The 19,584-nt window shown below is 40.5% G+C and overlaps 1 protein-coding gene across 5 annotated transcripts in view; it reads left to right on the plus strand.

The window, feature by feature from the left end:
- Positions 1-16,337, plus strand: part of adar (adenosine deaminase RNA specific) — a 17,252-nt gene extending 915 nt beyond the window's left edge. Inside the window, exons 1-15 of one of the 5 annotated variants that reach the window (XM_083535963.1) lie at positions 3,499-3,571; positions 5,693-7,695; positions 7,819-8,020; positions 8,144-8,292; positions 9,474-9,609; positions 9,990-10,228; positions 11,823-11,976; positions 12,108-12,279; positions 12,868-12,961; positions 13,237-13,356; positions 13,536-13,666; positions 14,191-14,373; positions 14,470-14,582; positions 14,685-14,812; positions 15,463-16,337. In XM_083535963.1, the coding sequence (XP_083392089.1) occupies positions 5,822-7,695; positions 7,819-8,020; positions 8,144-8,292; positions 9,474-9,609; positions 9,990-10,228; positions 11,823-11,976; positions 12,108-12,279; positions 12,868-12,961; positions 13,237-13,356; positions 13,536-13,666; positions 14,191-14,373; positions 14,470-14,582; positions 14,685-14,812; positions 15,463-15,730 (3,963 nt within the window). In that variant the 5' untranslated portion in view covers positions 3,499-3,571; positions 5,693-5,821 and the 3' untranslated portion in view covers positions 15,731-16,337. Of the gene's footprint in view, positions 1-3,498; positions 3,952-5,288; positions 5,574-5,692; positions 7,696-7,818; positions 8,021-8,143; positions 8,293-9,473; positions 9,610-9,989; positions 10,229-11,822; positions 11,977-12,107; positions 12,280-12,867; positions 12,962-13,236; positions 13,357-13,535; positions 13,667-14,190; positions 14,374-14,469; positions 14,583-14,684; positions 14,813-15,462 lie in introns of those variants that run through there. The other 4 variants (XM_083535961.1, XM_083535962.1, XM_083535964.1 and 1 more) reach the window with 4 other exon arrangements.
- Positions 16,338-19,584: the final 3,247 nt, after the last annotated feature.

Genomic DNA, 19,584 nt, shown 5'->3' on the forward strand with positions numbered 1-19,584 from the left:
GACATCTTCAGATGTCATGGCCTGATCTGGAGGGGTAAACTCAAATCCATTTACTCCTAATGATTTTAAAGCAATTGTGTGTTCAAGGGTAACCATACATCCATACATCCAGACTTCAACAGCGGGGGGTTCAATCCCTGGTATTGTTAAACTGCAATTCATGGGCCCTTGAGCATGGCCCTTGACCCTTTGTTCACCGGGGCTGCTGTATCATGGGGACCCTCCACTCTGAAATGAAGTGATAAAGATTACAGGGGGTCTAACAGGGGGTCTTCTATTCACACTGCAATATTCGGTCCAGATTGTCTGTATCTGGTGGTGAAATCTGAAATTATCCGTGTGTAGCTTGTTCTGGTGTGACTTCAGGGAAATATCCATCTGTGTTGAGCATCTGATAACGAAACATGCGTATTCTTCCTTGGTTAGACATATGACTTGAATTTTTTAATAACCAAAAAAGCTCTCACCCAACAATGGTTTTCACAAGCAGACCGCACTGTTTTGGGTGGAAGAGGTAACGGAAAATGAACTGCAGCACTGAGAAAAGTAATATAGTGTAGTGGAAATTAAGATGAAACCTTAAACCATATCTCAAGCTCATGATGAACCCATATTCGGTAGGGTCTAAGCACACCGTAGTGGTGCAGTAGTAAACTGCTGGCCATACGATGTACATTTGGTTTACGATGTAGAGCTACATACGAATGCAGCATTGTTGTATGCTTCAGTGAACTCCATGCAATTTATACTATGTTTGGTGCATTATGATTGACTAAACTCCATCCTATATAATACTACATAGTGCTGAAGTATGTGTAAGTCAACTCCATGCTGTTTATAATATGTAATGTCGTCGTATGTCAGTAAATCCTATGTAGCATTGTGTGCCAGGAAACCCTACATAGTGACTAAGTATGCATCAGTAAGCCTCATGTAGTGTTGCATGCATCAGTTAACCCTACGCAGTGTCGTACTTTGCATCTGTAAATCGTGTTTAGCGTTGTATCATGCGTCAGTAAACAATGTGGGTCAGTAAGCCCTATATAGTGTCATGGTGTGTGTCAGTAAACGTGAGGTAGGGTCATATTATTCGTCCTGATGTATTGTAGTATGGATCAGTAAACCCTATTTATTGTCATAGTATGCATCATTAAACCCTGTGCATCAGTAAACCCTATGTAGTGTCATAGTATGGCTTAATTAACCTAATGTCTTGTTGTAGTATGGATAAGGGAAAACCTATGTAGTGTTATTGTATGCATGAGCAAAACCTGTGCGTCAGTAAACCCTACGTAGTGTCTTAGTATGCGTCATTAAAGCCTATGAAGTGTTGTAGTATGGATTAGTAAACCTGGTGTATTGTTGTTGTATGGATCAGTAAACCCTGTGCATCAGTTAACCCTATGTAGTGTATGCATCTTTAAACTCGATGTAGGGTAAACTTGATGTATTGTAGTATGGATCAGTAAACCCTATGCACTGTTGTAGGATGCATCAGTAAAAGGTGTATCAGTCAAAAGCCTATTTAGTGTTGTAGTGTGGATCAGTAAACCTGATGTAGTATGGATCAGTATACCCTATGTAGTGTCGTAGTATGGATGAGGAAACCCTATTTAGTTATCGTTTGCATGAGCAAAACCTGTGCGTCAGTAATCCCTATGTAGTGTCTTAGTATGCGTCAATAAAGCCTATGAAGTGTTGTAGTATGGATTTAGTAAACCTGATGTATTGTTGTAGTATGGATGAGTAAAACCTGTGTATCAGTAAAAACCCTATTTAGAGTCATAGTATGTGTCATGTAGTGTCTTATGTAGTGTTATAGTATGCGTCATTACACCCTATGAACTGTCGTCTTATGAATCAGTAAACCCTGTGGCGTCAGCAAAGCCTATGTAGTCTTGTAAGTCAGTAAACCCCTATGTAATGTCATAGTATGCATCAGTAAACCTTATGTAGTGTCATGGTATGCGTCATTAAACATGCTGTAAGGTCATATTATTCATATTGTAGTATGGATCAGTAAACCCTATGTAGTGTTGTAGTATGCATCAGTAAAACCTGTGTATCAGAAAACCCTATTTAGAGTCGTAGTATGCGTCACTAAACCTTATGTAGTGTCATGTTATGCATCAGTAATACCTGTGCGTCACTAAACCCTATGTAGTGTCTTAGTATGTGTCCTATGATTCAGTAAACCATATGCAATTTGTATGTCAGTCATCTCCATGTTATTAACATACAACTAGATAGTGTTAAAGGGGGAAAAAAAAAAACATGTTCTGTTATCATGTTGGTGTAGGAGAACTACTGTGCGCTCATGCACTTCCACCTTGTACATAGCCGTCGAATAGCGCAATGGGCAAAGGCGCAGGGAAAGCGGTGAGATATGAGGAACTGAGGAACACTTGGTTCAGTAAACCCTGCACTGTCCAGACAGTTATCGAGCCATAAGCAAGCTATTTAACACCGTTTTCCGAAAAGCAGCGCTTCCCCCGACATGTCCCTCATAGCGGCCGTGTCTTCATCTTTTATGCATTCGAGAGAGTCGCAGGTGGCGGAGTTCTGTTTCAGGCAGGCGGCTCGCGATACCAAAGATGCTTTATTAGACGGATTTTGGTGACACTTGTGGAGACGGGAAATATGACTCCCAGCAGACGGCCACAAAAATCCAGCATGAAATTAAATCGATTGCATCCTGAAGTATTTATAAACCGTGGTACCGCTCGGGGTTTTCTAATGATGCACGAGGAGGAGGAGGAGGAGGAGGAGAGCCGGCACCAAAGTAACACGCTTGTTTGCTCTAACAGCATGCATGCAACTTTCTTTTCATTTCATTTCATCCATCCATATTATATATACCTGTACGTTCCTTCTCTGTATCTTTGTGTGTGTGGGGAGAAAATGACCGGGATCTTGCGAAAGATATTTTGTAGCAGGTAACACTGAAGTTTACTAAGCAGGACTGATTTATTGCTTTATTAGTATATGAATAATTTTTCCTTTTCCTTCCTGGAAAGCTGAGATCTGTGTGCTCGAATGTTCTCATACACATAGCGTACAAGTGTGTTCTATAAATTGCTTCGTCACAAGTTTTTCAAGCGCAAGCAGGCCACGATGATGGGAACTCCTTACATTTTGGTCCCAAAATGCCTGTGGGAAGTCTGGAAATAACTCAAATCCCTCGAATGTAAGCACACGACTGTGCCTTTCTTTATTTGTCTGTCGGTGTAACGATGAGGAGTAATAGCTCGGTATCCGGCGACGCAACAACCCTTTAATAAAATATTTATTAACACACACGCCATTTGTAACACCGGTGTCATGTTTCAGCTCCGGCAGACAGCCTACACTGGCTGGAAAAAAATGTAGGATTCTGGCTTTGAATGTATTTCTGCAGCACGTGTGGGATCATTAGGAAAACTTTGTTGCGACTTTGTATAAGAAGTTAAGAGTGGTGAGAAACAGACGGATTGTGGCGCCACCTGGTGGCGGTGTGTATAAACCCCCCCCCCCCCCCCCCCCCCCGGAAACCGATCCGCGAGTGGAGAGAGGAATGGAAAGTGAAACTCAGGTGTTTTTTTCTTCTTTTTTTTTTTTTTTCTTCCAGTAGCAGCTGCGTTGTTTTCGTGAATCCATAACAGCACAACCGTTTGCGTTTACATTGTAAAGAAAGGCGTTTAGCGCTGGAGTGAGACTGGACCCGTTATTCGGATGCTATTTCCTAATGAACCAAAGCGCGGTTTTCTTAACTTTCAGTCGTCGTTTGGATTAAAATTGCTAACCAGCGTTTCAGTTTAGTTTCAGCTCACAGACTCGGGTCGTTTTTAGCTTGAGTTTATGATTGTTTGCCGGATTTCAGCACGGTGAACAAGGTAGCAGCGTTTCTCAGACTTTTCCTCCATTGTTTTTTTTTGTTTCTTTGTTTCTTTTTCTTAAAGTCCTGCATTTCCGGTATGTATTGTACTAGCATTCATGTCTTCCTCACCACAGGGTTAATATGGAAATCTGCAAGTGTATCGGCAGGTGAGGAGCTGCTGCAACACTCGTGTCTTTATAATGTTCAGCAATAAGTGTTTTCTCTTTCTCCTGTCTCAAGCTCTTTCACGATATGACCACAATATCATATCACGATTCCCGAACACTTCTACGATACACGATGGACGGATCGTTAATTACATTTGGTTTGCTTACTGAAGATCTGTATTAATGTAACTTAACAAAAAAACTGATCCATAAAAATAATAATAAATAATCATTAATATACGTATTACTTTTAAATGTATATACTTTTATTTATATATATATATATATATATATATATATATATATATATATATATATATATATATATATAAGTGTGTGTGTGTGTGTGTGTGTGTGTGTGTGTACTTAATTGGAAAAAATCGATCAAAATAAATAGCACGAATATGCTCAATACTATTAATAAATAAATCAATTCAGATCATAATATTTGTGAAACATGTACTGTAACATAATTTATCCTGATTTCAATATGATTGTATTTCCCAGCCCTATACTAGACTGGAAATATTTTCTTAGGCATCGTAAAAAGGGGGAATTAATTGACAAGAACAAAAGGAAAACATATGTAAAATGATATAAAACATTTCAATATCACTGCAGTGATATTGAAATGATATACTCAAGTCAGTTTCTATCTTTGTAATAATAATATTTTTTATTTTATTGATTTTAAATGTAAAAAAAAAAATCTCACATATTATTAATAACTAATTATAATATTCAAAATATATAATTAATGGATAGTATAATATGCGTTTTAAATTGTAAATGTGCTGATACTATTAAATTGTGCATTTACTTAGTATATATTTTTTTATATTTAGAAAGAAATGTAATGCTGTTATTAATTTTTATTAAGTTTATATATATAATTTTTTTCTTTATTTTACCAACACTACTGCTTCAAACCAGTTCATATCTCTTTAAAAAAATTGTACTGCGACATTGCTTGTATTGATATTAATTTTATTTTATCACCCAGACCTATACTTGTACATCTCTGTTTATTTTTCCTTACCATCTTTAATGATGTGCAAAAGACATAACAGAAGTGGGAGACTTGATGCACTGTACATTGCCATCAGTTCACAGAATTGTGTTGCATTTAATTTACGTTTTTTTAGCATTTCTCATTTTGTTTACATCGAGCCAGGATGTCCTTGTACGTTCTCGTGTCCTTTCGCCGTCTCTGCTGCGCATTGACAGACTGTCTCACTTTTCCATTCCCATGAGAATCTGTTGTAATACCTGCTAAGAGCGAAAAAAAAAATGAATAATTAATACAAGAACCTTTTACTGTGTTATTGAATTACAAGAGAATTGAATAGAAACGTGCAGTCAAATTGCTCGTGTGTACATGCATTAAGTAAGAAACCATATGGTTGTACAAATTAATCCATGCCAGGGTGGGTTGACCTTTTTAAATGATGGTGTGGTTTTCTCATAACCACACAGTCAACGGTGAATTATTTCTCTTGAATTCACAGTTTAATTGGCTGACGATTGTTTAAAAAGACACTTCATATCATGTAATTTCTTATTGGATTTTCTGTCTCATAAGTTACACAATGAGTTATTATTGAGTTCGACCCCAGTGTTGTCATACTGTGTTATCTGACTCCTTTCCTATCCTTTTCTTTCTTACCAGGTAAAGCTGTGCTCGAAAACGTATCCAGATAATACACATCAGTGTTTTGTTGCTGTCTTGCTCCTTGTCTTTACATTCACCTAAAGCCAGCCGGCAGTGAGCTTTTTTTTTGTCCTCCACCCCTGCGCTATGAGCAGAGGTAGAGGAAGAAACTCCAAAGAGAACCAGCGATTCTCCCTCCCGAGTCACCAAAGCAAATTGGGTCAAGGATTTTTCCAAACTTTCCCAGCTCACTCCAGAACAACTCAAGTCCCAAGCCAAAACGCTAGTTCCGGCAGGTTCCAACAACTCCCACTTTACTCATCTACTGGCCCTCCTGGAGGGCCTGTCAGTGGTCCTTCTCCGTCATCAACAAATAGAGGGATTTGTGGTGACGAGGCAGCCGAATTTCACCAGCAGCAAATTCTGTTCCTCAGAGGGCAGAGTGCTGAGGCACCAAGGTTCGCACCACCCCGGACTGAACACCTCGACAGTCCTCCCCAGTGTCAGACAGCATATTATTATAAGCCTCGCAGCTCTGCGAGAAGAGGGGATTATAGTGAAGGTGGAGCAAGTTGGAAGAAAGGGTATAACTCTAACTACTATCCTAGAACTAATTCTGACTGGGAGCAACATCACTTAAGAAGCCAGAATTATCCGTATCAGTGTGACATCTCTGGATTGTCATCGTCTTTTAATGCTGTGTCACTAGAGAGTTTTGATACAGCCTCGTCCTTCCGTAGTTCTGGAAGTAGGGTTTCCCAGCCATTTAACTCCAGTAGATATTCCTTGGAGCTGACGCCTGAAATCCAAAGGCAGGTCCTCAGTGCTTTGGCCTCATTGCCGCTTGGTGAAACCCTCCAGGCCAAATTCTTGGCCAAAAGGCTTCGATTGCCTAAGAAGATCATTAACCAAGCGCTGTACAGCTTATCCAAGTCGAACCAAGCGTTAAAGGTAAAAGAGAATCCTCCTCTTTGGAGACTCTTTACAAAAGGTGATACTGAATCCTCTTACGGAGGAACCCAGTTTAGAGTAAAAACTGAAAAGTTTGCTAAGGATACATGTCCAAATAAAACCCAAGGTGTTTGTGAGGAAGTAAAACAAGACAGCAATTTGACCAGTGCAACATCAACCGCTACTGAGGCCAGTAGTGATTCCACTGAGGAATCTGCAAACGACAGTTCCTCAGACACTGAGCAGACTGTGGACACATTTTTATCCACTGAAAAGGAATCAGGACTTTCCATAACAATGGAAGCAAAAGAGCAAATCTTTCAGTATCTTCATAAGACTGGCCAAGCCAGTGCATTGATGATTGCCAAAAACCTGGGCTTGCGAAATGCCAAGCAAGTTAATCCTACACTTTATGCCATGGAAAAGCATGGCGATCTCAGCCGCAACTCCAGCAGTATCGCACCTGTTTGGGAGCTGACTACTCACCAGCGTGAGAAGATGGACCGACAGCGAAAAGCAGCCGTTGGTGCCTCTATAATGCAAAGGGAATCGGGGCATTGTGGAACGCCAGGTGCAGTGAAATCTGCACAAACACCCTCAAAGATGGTGTGTGGATCCGAGTTGTCGGAAGAAGTGATGAACTGGGAGAACCTCCCAACTGGTGGCAAGGATGGTACTTTTGGGAACGGAATGCTTGAGAAGAGGTCACATTCTCCTATGGACTCTATTCCTCATCCTAAAAAAAATCCCTCAGAGTACACTGACCTTACATCTGCCCCCTTCTTATCCCATGATGCCTCATATTACCAGGCAGATGCGAAGAACGGAGGACATTCGGAGTGGGCATCGGATGATATCCCAGAATTTCTGAACACAATCAGATCAGAGGTGGCTGTGTCCCTGGCTGCACCTCTTCCTCCAGCCCAGAATATGGAGACCAGCAGGTTGCAGAGACTGAGACTGGCACTCAGCAAGAACCCTGTCAGTGGCCTAATGGAGTACGCACAGTACCTTGGCTACAACTGTGAATTCCTTCTGCTGGAGCAGTCAGGACCCTCACATAACCCTAGGTTAACTTTCTATTCTTGAGTGTTTACATGCTTCATCTCATCTACCTCAGGGTAATTACATAATCTATAGTAATTAATATAACTAAACATTCTTTTCCCTCCAATGGACTCCAATATCCCCAGGTTTCGGATGCAAGTGATGCTTGATGGACGTAGGTTCCCACCAGCTGAAGCCTCAAGCAAGAAAGTGGCAAAGAAGGTTGCATCTGAAGAGACCCTTCGAACTCTCTACAAAGAGCTAGAGGGAACTGCTAGCCTAGAGGATGAAGCAGAGCCGGCTGCAATGCCATTCGCCGAACCGAACGATTTGAATGATGATTATTTAGTGAGTTCGCGCTACGTGATTATTAACTATGATTATAAAATGCCTTTTTCCATACCATTATCGACAATCTTTGTTTGTTTTTCCCTTTTCTCATTGTGCATCTTTGTTTACCGTGTGCTTAAGGAGAGTTTGGAGGAGCCGCCTAAGGTCTTGACTCGCTCCCTCCCAGGCGGCAAGAACCCCGTTTCCGTTCTAATGGAGCACAGCCAACGTAGTGGCAATGCCATCGAGTTCATCAATACCGGGCAGGATGGTCCGGCACATGACCCGCGGTAAGACCATTGAAATATTCCAAATTTATATTGCAGAGCTGACATAGACAGTGTGGGTCTTTTACAGCTTTTGTAAAAGCAGTTCTGGAGTAGTTACTTTCATCTCATGCTGATTTTGCTGAGTGAAACTTTGACCTTTGCATTTGGGTGTTGTGAACCAATAGAAGACAAGAAGGCAGGAGGGTGGTTTTGTTAAGGAAAATATAAATGGACAATTGAAAAAAAAAAAAAAGTAAAGGCGTTAAAAGCATAGTAAAATTCTCTCTTCGCATATCCCAGCGATGTTAGGAAGCTGGGGGCAAAGCTAAGGGTCAGCCACGATACAGCGCCCATGGAGCACTGAGGCTTAGGGGTCTTGCTCAAGGGCCCAATAGTACCAGCTTGGTGATAATTAGGCTTAAACCCCTCACCTTCTAATCACTAACCCAGAGCCTTAACCACTGACCTACCACTTCCCCTTACTGCTTATTACTATAGTTGTGTAAAACAGACACATCACTTCAGCTGCCATTTTACCAGTGAATGAGAATTTGAATCATCTTTATTGCCAAGTATCATGGGTTGTATGTACAAGAAATTTTGTCATGGTGTGCTGTGCTATAAAAATGAGAAAACCTGAAAAAACTAGGAAAATAAAAGAATGAAATAGTCAATAAAGATAAACACATGATCTATAGAGTTTGTGCAGGGTATGTAAACTGAGGCAGCAGAGGTCCTCGACCACTCGCTATGGAAATACATGAGCCACTTAAAGACTACTTCTGCTCTTTTTTCAGTTAAACCAGCAGTCAAAATGAAAGCAGACTAAATGTTCTTGGCAAAAAAGCCCAGGCACTGAAGTGGGAATTTCCAGAAAATCACAGTACGCAGTTAGGAAACATTTTGGAGTGTATTTTAAAGTAAAAATACAAAAAACTATCAGCCAGGATGGGATTTTACACACTGTTATCTTGACACACGTGACATACATCCAACACCATACGCTAGGGTTTTTTTTTTTTTTTTTTTTTTTTTGCTTACTAGAATTTTCTTGTTAGAAATCTACCATATTTATCAGGTTCTTTAGATAAGCTTATCTGACATTAAATAGCAAATTTGACTAAAGAACCATGATAATTGATGACCATTGATAAATGTTTTTTTTTATATATATCCCTATCTATTTAAATCTTTTGCTTTAGCTTCATGTTCCAAGTAAAGATTGGGCCCAGTCTTTACCCGGTGGCGTCAGCACCCAGTAAGAAGGCAGCACGGCAACTGGCGGCAGAGGAAGCTGTGAAGGTCCTTCTGGCAGAGGGACAACTGCAGCTCAACAAGGTATAAGGAGGCAATACCTGACACTTCTTTAAGCTTAAGGAGAGGGACAAAGGGTGAAATTTGAGATATATATATATATATATATATATATATATTATACTGTTAGAAGTGCAAGAACTCTTAAAAGATTTTTTATAAAATACATTAGCATTAGTTTTCTAAGGTTGCCTAAGAAATTACATTGAATTTGGCTTCCACAAATTCCACAGATTTCTGCAAGGATTGATGGTTTAAACGTAGACTGTAGAAACTATAAATTTTTACAAGGAGAATAGGACAAATCCAATGAGTAGAAACAAGTCCATAAATGGAAATGAGAAGATGTATAGAGTAACACAATTATTTTAAATATTCGTCTCACTCTGCCCTGTTTATTCCAGCCACAGCACTCATTCTGTCCCCTTGGCGAAGGCGATTCAGCCCCGGCAATGCCCCCGTGCCCATCATTGCCCCCGCTGACAGCGGCTGAGCTCCAGGCGGCGCATGAAGCCGGAGTAGGCGATCTGATCAACCACTTAAACAACAACGCAGTGTCGGGCCTGCTGGAGTACGCACGCTCACGAGGCTTTGCTGCTGAGATCCGCCTGGTGGGCCAGTCAGGACGTGCACATGAGCCACGGTACATATCAACATTTTATATATACAGTGGTGTAAAAGTGTTTGCCCCCTTCCTGCATTCTTATTTATTAATTTTTTTGCATGTTTCTCACACTTTAATGTTTCAGATCATCAATCTCATTTAAATATTAGTAAACACAAGTAAACACAACATGCAGTTTTTAAATGAAGGTTTTTATTACTGAGGGAAAACAAAATCTAAAATTACATGGCCCTGTGTGAAAAAGTGTTTGCCCCCCTGATAAAACTGTGGTTTATCACACCTGAGTTCAATTTCTCTCACCACACCCAGGCTTGATTACTGCTACACCTGTTCACAATCCAGAAATCTCTTAAATAGGACCTGCCTAACAAAGTGAAGTAGACCAAAAGATCCTCAAAAGCTAGACATCATGCCGAGATCCAGTAATTCAGAAACAAATGAGAAGAAAAGTAATTAAGATCTATCAGTCTGGAAAAGGTTATAAAGCCATTTCTAAAGCTTTGGGGCTCCAGTGAACCCCAGTGAGAGCCATTATTCACAAATGGCAAAAACATGAAACAGTGGAGAACCTTCCCAGGAGTGGCCAGACAACCAAAATTACACCAAAAGCACAGCGATGACTCCTCCATGAGGTCACAAAAGACCCCACAACAACATACAAAGAACTGCAAGCCTCCCTTGCCTCAGTTAAGGTCAGTGTTCATGACTCCACCATGAGAAAGAGACTGGACAAAAATAGTCTGCACGGCAGAGAAAAAGAACATAAAGGCTCGTCTCAGTTTTGCCAGAAAACATCTTGATGATCCCCAAGACTTTTGGGAAAATACTCTGACGAGACTGACGAGACAAAAGTTAAACTTTTGAATGAATTCTGCCGTTTACCAAAAAATCCTGAAGGAGAATGTCCGGCCATATGTTTGTGACCTCAAGCTGAAGTGAACTTAGGTTCTGCAGCAGGAAAATAATTCAAAACACACGAGCAAGTCCACCTCTGAATGGATGAAGAAAAACAAAATGAAGACTTTGGAGTGGCCTAGTCAAAGTCCTGACCTGAATCCTATTGAGATGCTGTGGCATGATCTTAAAAAGGCGGTTCATTCTTGGAAACCCTCCAATGTGGCTGAATTACAACAATTCTGCATAGATAAGTGACAAAATTCCTCCACAGTGCTGTAACAGACTCAATGCAAGTTACCGCAAACACTTGATTACAAAATTACAAAAATTACGAAATTGAATTTATGGAAAAATTTATTTAAACAGTTTACATTTGTTAGACCTTATTAGGGTACAGGTGTGTGTGTGTGTGTTTGTTTACATTTAATATTTGAATTTCTAAAGATATGAATGTATTTCAGCAGACTTTAACAAATGTCTTCATTCCTTAAATCCGTCATTCATTCACTCCCTCGATATGTGGAATTGTCAGGATTTTATTCGTTAAAGAGAAATTCTTAAAGCTGGACATAAAACGCAAAATAATCCGTATTGCTGGAACGTCGTAAAGATGTTAGGGATGAGAGAAAGTGTTCATACGTGTACCGTTACACCCCTACCATTTATACTCCATGAAAAACAACCTAAATGCATTATCCCCGTCTCCGTCTCATAGCTTTACCTATCAGGCGAAGCTGGGAGGACGCTGGTTTCCTGCGGTGTGCGCCAGCAATAAAAAGCAGGGCAAGCAGGAGGCAGCCGATGCAGCTCTCCGAGTGTTGATAGGAGAGGCGGAAAAGGCGGCACGTACCGGCGAGCTCACGGCAGAGGTAGCTCTTTCTCACCCCCTTGCATCACTAATCACTCCTTTGAAACATAGTTTGCGTATATTTTAAACAATTGAATGTGTGTGTGTGTGTGTGTGTGTGTGTGTGTGTGTGTGTGTGTGTGTGTGGCGCAGTTGCCAGTGTCAGGTAGCACTCTGCACGACCAGTTCGCCATGTTGAGTCACCAGCGTTTCAATGCTCTCACGGCTCGCATTCAGCACGGCCTTTTGGGTAGGAAAATCCTTGCCACGATCATCATGAAGAAAGGCGATGACAGCCTTGGCACAGTAGTCAGCCTTGGGACAGGTATGTATAGAATTCACACACACACACACATTACTTTTATAAGGCGAGCTGACAGATGGGCCACATCCTGCTTCGAGGCTGATGCTCATACACATGCACCTATACTCCAGGGTAGGTTTGTAATAAAACCATTTTTAAAGCTTGTCTTTGCACATTCTAACGTTTCAGATCTCCTACAGGTGCACAAGTAAAATTCACGTCTGTAAATATAAAACCTCATCTTGTTGAAAAACAAGTAGCAGAGCGTTTATAGTTCAAACTAGAATTCTATTTGAGCGCCGCCTGACATGTCTGAAGGGACACTACAGAGTTATCCAGTTACCTATTGCCTGTATGTCTTAACATCAAACATTCATGAAGTTCTTTGCAGTCAATGAGCTTTGGAACTGTGTTTATTGCATCACTTTGCCACCTCTGTTTGGATATATGGTGCCCTCTTGTGTTGATCTACTCATGAACCATAATCTTGTCATTTAGTTCTTAAGTTGAATTATTCATTTACATTCTTATCGATAGCATTTGAAAAAAAAAAGAAAAAACTTTTGAAACACACTTTGCGCTGATTGTGTTATTGCTCTGCCTCTCCAGGAAATCGCTGCGTTAAAGGAGAAGAACTGAGTCTTAAAGGTGATACCGTTAACGACTGCCACGCTGAAATCATTTCCAGAAGAGGCTTCATCCGGTATCACTTTCCGTCGGCTTTCTTCCAAGATGCATTTTGTCCATTTCAGTATTAGCGTTAATGGAGTCTTATTTCATTTTCATAAATATATTAACAAGCGAAGTAAATTTATATGCGCTGAGACTCTACAGCCTGTCTGCTCTCACCTCTGGCAGTCATTTATCTCTCTCCTCTCCCCCCCCTTTTTTTTTCTTTTTTTTTTTTTTTACACACACATTCCTCTCTCTCTCTCCTTCTCCTTACTCTATCCCTCTCTCGGTCTCTCCCTCATATAGATTTTTGTACAGCGAGTTAATTAAGCGCTGGGATAGTCCCGGAGAGGACAACATATTTCAGGTCGCAGAGGACGGCTTGCTCAAGATCAAAGACAACATCACGTTCCATCTGTACATCAGGTATTAGCACAGGAGCCGCTGCTAACAAACGCGCTCCCAATCCGGCGCGTGCCCTTTCTCATTACGAGATAATGGGTCTTGTTTACAGCGAATAGCTCACATCTCGGGTTACAGTTAATCGTCCGAAATAGTCCGTAGTATCGACAATTACACGGTGTCTGTCTGTATCTCTCTTTCAGCACGGCTCCATGTGGGGACGGCGCACTCTTCGATAAATCGTGCACCGAATTAGCGGAGGTCACCGGCTCGGCTCACATGCCTTTGTTTGAGAATGTTAAACAGGGCAAGCTCAGGACCAAAGTGGAAAACGGTAAGCCATTTTCTTACGTGTATACACTGTTAGGCTGCACCGTGAAAGCAGTTACTTATGAGCTGTAATGCAGAAGCTGAATGCATTATTAATATGATCTTTATAATTTGTCGCACACACATTCATACAGAGTACGACATGCGGTGGAATGCTTTTTGCGACTGTACAACATGTAAACATGAAAAATAGAAATAGAATATAAAAATAAAAATGAAGTAAATTAATAATATAAGTATAGTATAACTAAAAAGTATGAGAATAGGGCAATAATAATAGGTAATAGGTATATATAATATATTAGTATGTATACACATGAATTAGTGTTGCTTAAGGGTTAATTAGTTTATGCTGCAGTCATAAAGCAGGAGAATTAATTGAACCATGTTTAGAAAATGCCTTTGCATCAATATAGCAGGTTTAATCTGAATTTGTTCTCATTTTTTTTTTATTTGATCAATCAGCCTTGACGTAGATTTTTTTTAAACTCCATATAACGATGTTGTGTTCTCTGTTCTCTGTCCCAGGCGAGGGTACGATCCCGGTGGAGTCGAGTGCCATCGTGCCCACTTGGGACGGCATTCAGCATGGCGAGCGCCTCAGAACCATGAGCTGCAGCGACAAGATCATGCGCTGGAACGTTCTGGGCCTGCAGGGGGCTCTGCTCAGCCACTTCATGCACCCCGTGTACCTTCAGTCTATCACTCTGGGTATAATACACATAAGCACAAGCTCTAAAAAGCTCCTCGAATTAATTATGAAAATTTCTAATCTGACAAAAAAAAAATTTTTCTTTCCCTCCGTAGGGTACCTGTACAACCACGGTCATTTGACTCGAGCCGTGTGCTGCCGATTGGCCAGAGAGGGCTGCGAGCTAACTAAAAGCTTACCTCCTCACTTCACACTTCGACACCCAGAGGTATGCGTACACACGCGCGCACACACACACACAGCAGAATGTTCGGGTGAATTTGTGTGAAACATTGATAAGAAACGAACGCTCTTGTACGCGTGCACGTAGGTCGGCAGAGTGAGTGTATACGACTCAACGCGGCACACGGGAAAAACCAAAGAGTCCAGTGTGAATTGGAGCCTGCCAGACAAGCTGAAAGTGGAGGTCCTGGATGGCACCAAGGGCAAAGTAGACAGGTGAGAGACCAGCCAGTCACACAATCTGCTCTGTTAAGAAGCCAATAGGAATGAAGAATGTCAGGCAAACTGCCAATAAACAACAAGCAGAAAGTATAACAAAGCGATCTGTTTGGACAACTTAGCTAGCACCATGTGTCCTGAAGACTATTTGTAATATCCACAAAACCAATATTTAATGTCTAAAAAATGTTTAAATACAGGGTTTCTGCTGGGTCTTAAAGTCTAAAAATGTTTCTAAATTTGTTTTATTTCTTAAATCATTTTAAACAGGTCTCAATTTTCCAAAGTCCATGCAGCACTTTTGGATGTTCTGTCTGTTTGTTTGTTTTGTTTTGGTTTCACATTGTTCACATTGTGCAACAACCAATCAGCTTTCTGTTATTCTCTCTTGGATTGTACCACAGACATAAAAACGGATTTTATTTTTCATCTTACAAGTTTTGCGATACTACAAAAGTGGCTTGAAAAAAAGTAATTATGAAACGAAGGTGCTTACAACGTATTTGTCTGTTTTTAATGCTATCATATAGGTCTAAAAAATCTTATTCCTAATGGTCCTAAAATGGTTCTAAAAAAGTCTTGACATGGAGAAACCCTGAAATAAAAATGTTTATTCCCCCCCCGCCCCTCGTTGTCTCTCCGCACAGTCCAAAGCTGGAAGTGTCCCGTGTTTCCAAGTCCAACATGTTCCGTCTTTTCCGAGACGTGTGCAGGAGGAGCGGTCGGAGCGATCTGTTGGCGATGACCTCGTACTCTAACGCCAAGATGGCCTCTTCCTCCTTCCAGCTAGCCAAGGAGCAGTTCTACAAGTCTCTGAGTCAGATGGGTTACGGAACATGGATCGGCCGACCGCAAGAGGAGAAGAGCTTTGAGGCGGAGGAAACCGAAGCTCAGAACTTGGTTTCAGCACCGTAATGGACCAGAGGAGGGTTGAAGGAGGGAGGAGGGGGGAAGGAAATGAGCAACGAGCGATTGGAATTTTTTTTGGGTGGTTGGAGAAAGATGGCTGAAGAGAGAGGACAAATGAGAGCGTCAACCTGAGACAGAGAAAGAGAGTGGGGAAAGAGTTGAAGATCTTGTTTGGATCATTCAGCCTGGGTTGGGTTGGGATGAGAAAGAAAACTGGTTTAAAAAAAAAAAGCCCACTCATATTTAGGAATGACATATATTTCTTTGTTATGCATCAAGACCTATATGATTGCTCTCTCTTACTCTTTCTATCTCTTGTTCTCTTTGGCGTGGGGGTTGGAGGGAGATGTGCATATAAGGGGAGATCATAACGTCTTTATTTCAAATGAACCCCACCTGCTAAAAACAGTTGTATACCATTTCTAGATATTACATTACAAACCGAAATAAGAGGATGCTGTAAGTGCCTCATCTCCCCTCGTAGCAGTTAATGGGCTTTCTCTCAGTTCTCTCTGTCCCCATCTTTCTCTTTCTCACCTACAGAATACTTGTTACTGGCTGAGGTTGAAAAGTGCAGAGCAAGGAGCTTCATTATTTTTCCTTTGGCCAAAAACAAGCACTTTTCATTCTCATTCCCCGAACTCCTGGCCGAATTATGACACCGTGACTACAGCAGGTCTAAGTGGCTAGTCAGTTTATGCTACACCGACTCCCCCATTCCTTTCTGCTCTTTCTCTCTTCATATATATATATATATATATATATATATATATATATATATATATATATATATATATATATATATATATATATATATATTATACATGGTCCTTTCAGCTCTACCTTATGGGTAATCCCTGTTGAGCTCATTCATATAGTTTGTACACATAGGTTTGACAAAATGTATACATAATGTACATACAGATACATACACTCACAAATGTATATAAGGTCTCTTCACACCGTGTGCGAGTTTATATACATGTGTGTGTTTATGTATATGTATATATTGTATGTATATATTTTATAAAGTTTCATAAATCGGCGTCGCGTTCCGACCAATGTTGACAGGTGCGTCCAAATATTATTGGAACCATCCAATATCGTCGCCCCGACATTCCCACGTCCAGTTTTGTGAAAAAAAAAATGCAGTTCCTTCACAATTTCTGTGAGCGAGCATATGTGCGTTTGACGTGTTTTATTATCTGTTCTTTTTTTTTTTTTTTTTTTTAATCGGTCTAAATAAGAGACCCGCGTTCTCTCGTGACTTTCTTGAGTGCAAAAAAAAAAACTTTAAATAATAAATCTATTCCATTCAGAATTTATCGCAGAACAATTTTAGTTTTGATTTCTTGATTTTAGTTGACTGGAATCTGATATGTCCTGTCTTTTGTTTTAAAATAAATCTTAGTACTTGAAAGTTTGGTTTTCTCTGTGTTTAAAAAAAAAAATTATAATTGAAAAAATGAAAAAAGAATGCATCATTGTTCAGCATTACAGATTCTGCTGTGCCTGTGGTGTAGCTTTTTTTTTTTTTTTTTTTTTTTTTAGCAGATTTTAATTATTAGATATCATCTGTAGTTTAGAGCAGCTGCTTATGGCAAACAGCTGAATTGGGTGTGGAAGTAAAGCCATTCACATTACAGCACACATTCACACTGTTTAATTTGCTGCTAAAAAAAAAAAGGTGTCCACAATAAATCACCCGAACAGGTTTAAAACATTTTCAGTGTATGTCCTGCTTTCATGTGCTATTTGTTTCTATTTGCTTGCTAATCACCATACTTTGCCATTCACCATACTTTTGTTGCATTGCTGAATTACAAAAGAAAATTCCAAATCAAAAAACGCTTCCATATGTACAGCCCCCTTAAGACTTTGCTGATCTGAATGATGTCTATGTAAAAACCTTGAGTGGATGAGGTTTCTCACATTTCACAAAAAATTTGAAGCTCACATCCTGCTGCTATGAGCGCCCGGGCCGAGTTAGTGCAAGATGGCCAAAAATAAAACTCACTTACGGCGTACGTACACTTAGCAGTTGCACTGCAGATGCATTATCATGTTCACTTTGTCTTACCGAAGGCTCTTATAAGGTCGAGCGGAAGCAGAAATCCAGAGACAGAGTGAAATATGAAATATCGTCCTGGTCTAGCAGTTGTATAAAAGGGTCAATCAATGCCTTGGAATGAGAACAAATGGGCTCGTTTGTGTAGTCTCTCATTCCCCTTTATTTGTTTCTTTGTTGTGGGCTGATTAGAAAGCAGAGAAGGACAGGGAAAGATGGATGCGAGTGAATACTGCGACGAGCTTTTCCCGCTGGCGGAGTGGGTCTAGCAATTTGGTGACGCTCTGAAGTCTGCACCGAGACAAAACCGATTAGTTTTACACCAACACACAGTATAAAGTGTCTTTGCAGGATTGGTTCGAGAAGCTTTTCCAATTTCGAGCACACCGACAAGCGCGTTGATATGATGCGTGTGTTCGTGTGAGAGACACGCACACATGCTGACCTCTATTGGGCTTTCCCATGAAAATTTCCACCTACACACCAACTGTCACTTCACAAGTGTTAGGCTGTATTTAGAACCCAGTGAATATTTTATAATTGATGCAAGAATTAAAGGTGCATCTATTCCAAGCATAGTGCTTTGGTGGATACTTAAATAAATAAGGTGATCTGTGACAGTTTAAGGCATTGAGAGGTAACTCAGTGTTAGAGATATGCACACACTATTGATAAGCCATACGTGTTCTTCCCCAAGATGTTACCATAATGTTGGAGGCACACAATTTTATCTTAGGATGTTGAACTGGGAGACCTAAACGTGTTCCAGAATGACAATATGGCTGTGCACAGAACCAGCTTCAGAAAGATAAGCTTTACATCAGCGGTCCCCAACCTTTTGTGCACCACAGACCGGATTAACGTCAGACAATATTTTCACGGACCGGCCTTTAAGTGGGGGATAAATACAACAAATTAAAATGATACAACCGGCATAAAAACTGATATTTTCTAAATCTAATAATAATCGTGAATCCGGTGTTGTTGTTAGCATGTCATTTTGCTAGCTTGGGGGTTTGTTACGTTCCCACCTTGGCTAAGCCTAGGGAAGTGTTGGAACAATAACCATTTAGATGTTACGGGTTGTTTGGACAAAAAGCAGGACCAGAGTTTAGAGTAGTTATTGTTTTAACTGTCAAGTGCAGTAAACAAACAATTTCCAAGAGTTTCCCAGAGTCAAGAAGACTAGACTAACACTGGCAAAAGAACATGGACAGTGCCAAAGAAATGAACATAAGAAAAAAGTTCTACTCTATGCTGTATTTTGGAAGCTTAACCTAACTAACAAACAGAAACAGACTAGCTGACTACTCTAGGCTATGCTACCAGAAAATACAGTGGGTGGCACCTGCCCTCTAACTAGGGTGTCTAAACTATAGCAAAAACCTACGTAGTGGAATGTAGGTGCGCGCACATTCTTACCTGTTAGTATAATCAGGACATTAGCAACAACTATTATGTGTATTACGTGTTAGCGGCCAGAGCAGCCCCTTTAAGAAGGTAGCGGATGGAGGTAAGACGTGACCAAGACATCTTAACATGTATCTAAAGTGAGTCATAGACAGATGTGGCGGAGAAAATGCAGGTATTTTCCAAAATAAAACAAAATTCAGAATCAAATAATAAATAAAACGGAAATAATGTAAGTTATGTATTCTTTCTGTGCGGCCCGGTACCAATTGACCTACGGACCAGTGCCGGTCCACAGCCCGGGGGTTGGTGACCACTGCTTTACATGGTTTGGAGTGGAAGATCTCCTGCTATAGAGCTCTGACCTCAACCATATTAAACA

The sequence above is a fragment of the Silurus aristotelis genome (assembly GCF_946808225.1).
Source record: "Silurus aristotelis genome assembly, chromosome: 1".
Taxonomy (NCBI): Eukaryota; Metazoa; Chordata; class Actinopteri; order Siluriformes; family Siluridae; genus Silurus; species Silurus aristotelis.